The sequence below is a fragment of the Schistocerca nitens genome, chromosome 6 (assembly GCF_023898315.1).
Source record: "Schistocerca nitens isolate TAMUIC-IGC-003100 chromosome 6, iqSchNite1.1, whole genome shotgun sequence".
Lineage (NCBI taxonomy): Eukaryota > Metazoa > Arthropoda > Insecta > Orthoptera > Acrididae > Schistocerca > Schistocerca nitens.
The window spans coordinates 216,459,834-216,466,632 of record NC_064619.1 but is presented as its reverse complement, the minus strand read 5'-3'; the positions used below and the strand labels follow the sequence as shown (position 1 = coordinate 216,466,632).

Genomic DNA, 6,799 nt, shown 5'->3' with positions numbered 1-6,799 from the left:
TTTGGGTCAGTGAACAGAATCGAAAGAAACGTCTTCATTTTGCGATAGAACATAGATTCAAAAAGGAAGACTTCTGGAATAGCATAATATTTTCTGATGAGAGTAAATATAACGTATTTGGGTCGGATGGCAGGCGAATGGTGTGGTGTAAGAAAATGCGGAGATGTTGCCACGCAGTCTTCTGCCAACGGTTAAACACAGTGGTGGCTCCCTGATGGTGTGGGGCTGTATCAGTGCTGCAGGTGTTGGAAAATCACATTTCATGCAAGGTACAATGGATCACCATATGTATATCAACATTTTAAAGGGCAATCTGAATCCTAGCACAGAAAAATTAGGTCTGCAAGGAAATTACATTTTTCAACAAGATAACGGCCAAAGCACACGGCTCTAAATACAAGGCTGTGGCTCTTGTACAATACCCCAAAAAACTTAACACCCTTCCTCCGTGCCCAGAAATTAATCCTATTGAACACCTTTGGAAAGTACTGGAAGATAGCATCTGGAGAAGACACATTTCTAACAAAAGAGACCTAAAAGAAGCACTTAAAGACGAATGGGACAAAATTCCAGCTCCTCTGACGGCAAACGTGGTCATTTGTCCAGTCGACCACAAGCTGTAACAGCTGCAAAGGGAAACCCCACTAAATATTATTTTTTTGTAAGTGAAATAATATTTTCAATTTGCAACTTAAAAAAAATGAGTGGACGAATACTTTTTGAAGTAGCCCTTGAATAAATTCTCCATTTTGTCAAATTTTTTTATCGCTATCGATGCATTTGTTTCCTTGTCCATCAACAAAAATGATTTACCAAGGTTCATTCCGTATGACTGGATGTTCACATTTTATGTTCCCTTCCTTTCACGTGACATATACTTAGTTTTTTAAAAAAATTACAACTAGAAGAATACTTTTTGGACTTACTGTAGCTCACTAGATGGGGACACTCTGCAAATGTAGTACACAGCCCACAACCGCTGGCTTATTCATTGCCCTTGTCGATCTAGACGGGCGTCGACATGGCAAAGATAAATTTATACGTCGGAAATACTGATACTGTGTAGAAATGCTATCGAGAGTCTGTCAACAATGTCGTTACATTTCTCCAGTATTACGGGATTCTGTGATTCTGTTTTATAATGACTTTTAAGGGTATTGCAAAAAACGAGGGATAGCCAATAAGTTTTAATTATCACCCCGAGCAAACAAAGTTACTTAATTAATTGTTTGTTTGTTTGCAGTTTCTCTCAGTCAGCTCTGAAAGTGTGGTTCGGCAACCAGCTATCAGCACCATTCAGCAGTCGAAATGGATTGAGACAAGGATATCTGCTGGCACCAGTACTATCCAACTTGGCCTTGGAAAAAGTAAGCTGTGGTAATGATCTAATCAGGGAAATGGAGATGGTGGGAGCAGACACAATCCTCGCATTTTCTGACGTTGTTGTGATTCTTGGTGACACCCTGAAGCAAGTATGTGCTGACACTTCCCTATTTTCCTACAATGCGAGGAAAACTTGGATGGGGATGCATGAGGATAAAACCAAAGTTCTCGTTGTCACGGCGTTGATGTTGTCATGTACTCCTTAGAACGAGTTAGAGAAATAAAGTGCCTGGGTTCCATACTAACTATTAAAAGTGCAGTCACGAAAGAAATGCATCAAGGAGTAATGAACGCGTCACATGTTCTTTGGTCTGAACAGTTTATTCAAGACACGACTGACATCGCAGACGAATAGGGTCCAGCTGTGCATGACACAAGTATGGCCAGTACCTTCACATTCAGATGACAAAAGTTATGGGGCAACGATAGAAACATATACAGATGGCGGTAGTGTCGCGTACACGAGGTGTAAAAGGGCAGTTCATTGCGAGAGCTTTAATTTGTACTCAGGTGATCTGTGTTAAATGGTTTCTGGGGTGATTATGACACGGTGAAACAACGGTCTGGTGGGCGGGTTACGGGTTTAAATCACCTCGGGGTATGACCATGCGGTGCATTTGACCTGCGGTCGTCGCACGATGGCGCTGGCAGCAGTCCACATACGCAGAGGTGTGTTGGTGCATATCAGAGTACGGCGCAGCGAGTAAGTGTGCAGACGTGTTCAGACGTGCTAATAGTGACTATGTGTTGAAAATGGCTCAAAGAACACATATTGATGACATTATGAGGGGTAGAATACTAGGGCGACTGGACGCTGGCCAAACACAGCAGGTCGTAGCAAGGGGCCTACGTGTTTCACAAACTGTGATCTCAAGATTATGGCAACGATTCCAGCAGACCAGACAGGAAACGTGTCCTGGCGCTACAGTATGGGACGTCCACAGTGTACAACACCACAAGAAGACCGATATATCACCATCAGTGCTCGCAGACGGCCACGGAGTACTGCAGGTAGTCTTGCTCCGGACCTTACCGCAACCACTGGAACAGTTGTCTCCAGACACACAGTCTACAGACGACTGAACAAGCATGGTTTATTCGCCTGGAGACCTGCAAGGTGCATTCCACTGACCCCTGGTCGCAGGAGAGCCCGTTAAGCCTGGTGTCAAGAACACAGTACATGGTCATTGGAACAGTGGTCCCAGGCTATGTTCATGGACGAGTCCAGGTACTGTCTGAACAGTGATTCTCGCTGGCTTTTCATCTGGCGTGAACCAGGAGCCAGATACCAACCCCTTAATGTCCTTGAAAGGGGCTTGTATGGAGGTCGTGGTTTGATGTTGTGGGGTGGGATTATGATCGGTACACGTATACCCCTGCATGTCTTTGACAGAGGAACTGTAATAGGTCAGGTGTATCGGGACGTCATTTTGCACCAGTATGTCCGCTTTTTCAGGGGTGCAGTGGGTCCCCACCTTCCTCCTGATGGATGATAACGCACGGCCCCACCGAGCTGCCATCGTGGAGGAGTACCTTGAAAGAGAAGATATCATGCGAATGGAGTGGCCTGCCTGTTCTCCAGACCTAAACTCCATCGAGCAGGTCTGGAATGCTCTCGGTCGGTGTATTGCTGAACATCTTCAATCCCCTAGGACACTTCAGGAGCTCCGACAGGCACTGGTGCAAGAATGGGAGGCTATACCCCGGAAGCTGCTCGACCACCTGATCCCGAGTATACCAACTAGTAAGGGGTCCGCAGGCCCTTACTACTAAGTTTGCACTCACACAGGTCGACAGGGCAACTATCGAGTAGTGTGTATGCAGGTCGCGAGAGCTAGAGGGGGTTCACCGGAGTGCCGAGTGCGGCTTGGGTAGATTCCCGCGAGGCGGGAAGAACTGGGCGGAGAGCAGTTAGTGTGGAGAGTGCGGAGTCAGGGTGTGGTAGGTTCCCACGAGGCGGGCAGAGCTGTGCAGAAGCCAGCAGTTGTATTAATGCAAATTATCGACAAAGGGAGTGGCCATCGCCGCGGTTTAACCCCTTTGTGTTAATATTATACGGGAAAGTGAGAAAGTTCAATTACAGAGTGATTTCAGTGATATTAAGTGCCGTTATTGAACTTCCGCGTCTACCGCGCCGGCATTACTTGGATTACAGTGATTGGATGTTGCGTGTGACGATTAAGAATAACTAGAGAAACCTGTGCTGAGATTAGCCGTCATTTACAATGTATTGACGAAGGCAGTGGCTGTCTCCTTATTTTGTGGTTTTGCTAAGAATATAGATCTTGTTTGTGAAACTGTGTTGTGTCCTCCTTACCACCAAACAGTACTTATTACAGTATTTGCGAAGGACAATACGGAATGTAACATCCCCTGAGCAGTCCAATCCGATTGCCAGCCCATTAGGTACACGGTCACATTAATCAATTATCTAATTTTGGGCTGCTATTCAGATCCCGAACGAGCGGGAACAATAATAATAAATAAAAGGGCCTGTTACACCCTTGGCTTACCGTGAAAGGACAAGTGCAATTTTCGGACGAGTCGTAATGAACAATAGGTAATTTACCGTGCTTAAAGCAAGAAAATATTTTGCAACGTTAAAATCGCGATAAGGAACAGTGCATTTTTGAACAATACGAAGTAATAATATCGCACGATTGTGACAAAACTGTTTTTCTGGCCATATTAAACTGTGTTGTAAAGTGCAAATGCGAAAATCCGCACGAAAAACTGGGAAAAGTGATCACTAAAGAAAGACACGTGTGAACAGTAAAATAGCAAAACGAGCCAAGATTTCGTCACAAAAGTTGTTAGAAAGGTGTTTAGTGATAAGATGTTGACGGAAATTGCTTTTTGAACGGTGAAAATTGGACGGTTTCGTGTGGACCCACAAACTGTTATGCTGACGACAAGGTATTGTGGCGACGCAATTAGTGAGTGACGTCACGCAGAGCCACGTAGCAGTTGCGCCAAAGAGCTTTGATCCGCGAAGTGATTTCACACGACACCACGGCGAGCGACGCAACTTCGAGATACCGAGAGCAGTCCCGGCATCTAGCGGCCGAACTACGAACTACGCCCGCCTACAGCGCCACGGAGCGACGCAACTTCGAGACAACGAGCGCAGTTCCGGCATCTAGCGGCCAAACTACGAACTACGCCCGCCTGCAGCGCCACGGAGCGGCCGACAGGGAACTACGTCGCCTTGCAGCTGATCTTCAACTTCACGCGAGCTCCAGCGGCGGCACAGCCACGCCCATCTCAAACGTCAAAACATCGCGACTCGCGGTAACGTCGGTTGGTGAGTGAAGACGACGGGTTAACATAACATTAAATTGCAGTGTGCAGTATTCGCGATAAATAAACAGTTTTTAACTGACATTTACATTAGGAAAAGTGCTCAATTGCAATAATTTCAGAAAAGTTGCGAAACATACTCTGAAGTATAGCATGCTTACTTATGCACACTGCACTGTGTAAATGGTAATTGTTTTGGTGATATTGCATTTATAAATTTTGTGAGTGTTATGATTATCTTGTTTAAAACATTTTTACATGAATTGTGTATGTGAAAATGGTATTGGAAATTAATAGGTTTGAGAGTTGTGATGTTCGGTACTCATGCATATAGTATCATTTTGGGAGTTAACTGAAAGGATTGCAGATACTGTTTGATTAGTTTCATGGTAATTAGGAGTGTTTTGGGTTATTGGAGGTTATTTTGTATTACTTGCTTGGGCATTAAATATAAACCAAACATGTCTTCTGAAGATAAGCAGGTTTGTGAGGCAATAGTTGAAAGAAAAGGGATAGGACAGGAAGACAGGGATGATTCAGGAATTAGTGATTGTGGATTGTCATTAGGAAGCCCATCAGCACATTCAACTAATTATCCCGAGACACCGGGACAAACGACGAGAAATAAGTCAGTTTCAGAAGATGAAGATAAGTGGTCGATGTTGATAGACTTGACAAAGAAGAGCGCCCAAGAAACAAGAGAATCATTCGAGAAATATTTTCAAGAAGAAAGGGAAAGGAGAGAAAAATTCTATAAATCATTAAAGGAAGATTTACGAGAATCATTAAAGAAGAGTTCACAAGAACTCAGAGAATCACTAAAGAAGAGTTCACAAGAACTCAGAGAATCATTAAAGAAGAGTTCACAAGAACTCAGAGAATCAATAGAGAAGAGTTCACGAGAAACAAGAGAATCACTAAAGGAAGATTTACAAGAGATCAAAACATCGTACACGAAGATGGAATGTAATCTGAAGAAGGAAATGCAGGAGTTACCAGAACGATTGAAGATGAACGTCGACGGAAGAGAAAATAAGCTACAGACAAATATAGACCAGGTCCAGGGAGACGTGGAGAAGATGGAAGAAAAGTTAACAGAGAAAATAGAAGACGATGTTGAAGAAACTAGAACCGAATTGGGAGAAAAGATCACCGAGGTGACGCAGATGCAGAAACAATGCAACGATGTGGTTGAGGGGATAGGAGATAAGCAAAACCAATTGGCAGTCAATCCGAGAAATGCTATAGCCGTGCAGCAAGAAGAAGATGACCAGTGGGTTGCAATCGAAGGTGAGGCCTTCACTTGTGGAATCAAAAGGAAGAAAGGGACTACTAATTATGATCAGTTTGGAGGAGGATTATTGAAGAAATGCTGGCCCAAAGGTCGTCAGTGTGCAGCACTTGAGGACCCACTACGATGCAGACCACTTAGTAATTGGAAAGGAACGTCGGAAGAATTTGCCAAACATTTGTGGAAATGGAACGAGGTTTTGGAACAACCCCTGAATGATAACGTCATGGTATCTGTGATAAAAAGAAGATTGAATCAGAAAAGGCAAGGAACTGTATCTAGGAGCCTAATCGAAGATAGAGAGGCTTTAATGAAGATACTGGCCCAATTGGAGTCTATTAGATCACAGGGACACAATAAAGCTAATGATCGAAACAGAGAGGGAAGCAATGACCCAAGGATTCATATTAATCATTCATCTGATTACCGAGGAAGAGGCGGAGGAACCGAGAAACCAAATGACACTCCAGGTGAGGTCCAGCCAAGAGTGAGGGCTATAAGGACCCGAATAAATCTGCTAAGACATGGTTAGGACATTTAGCTGTAAAAGAGACTTTTGAAAGAGGGAAGTGTTTATTTACATTGTATTTGGTGATGTATTACAATTAGAGTTGCATATTTCATGTCGAAGATTGTCTCAGAATGAAAATAAAACCTGTAATAACTATTTTGTAGTAATAATTCATATATTCTGTGTTTAGATAATAATTTTTGAGTGTATATGTTGTGTGTTTTCATTCGATATTGGACTAGAGAGGACTATTGCTGGTTGAGATGAAAAATTGTAATTTTGGACAATGCCATTTATGCGATGTAATAACCTTT

The 6,799-nt window shown here is 43.4% G+C and overlaps 1 protein-coding gene across 1 annotated transcript; it reads left to right on the top strand.

Annotated features, from left to right (window-relative positions):
• The first annotated feature begins 5,342 nt into the window (after positions 1–5,342).
• Positions 5,343–6,506, top strand: LOC126263287 (uncharacterized). Its single transcript, XM_049960373.1, has one exon. The coding sequence runs from the start codon at positions 5,343–5,345 to the stop codon at positions 6,504–6,506; it is 1,164 nt and encodes a 387-aa protein (XP_049816330.1).
• Positions 6,507–6,799: the final 293 nt, after the last annotated feature.

What these genes read in the sequence shown, in the direction of transcription:
- LOC126263287 (XM_049960373.1), top strand. Translation starts at nt 5,343, where the DNA reads ATGTTGATAGACTTGACAAAGAAGAGCGCCCAAGAAACAAGAGAATCA.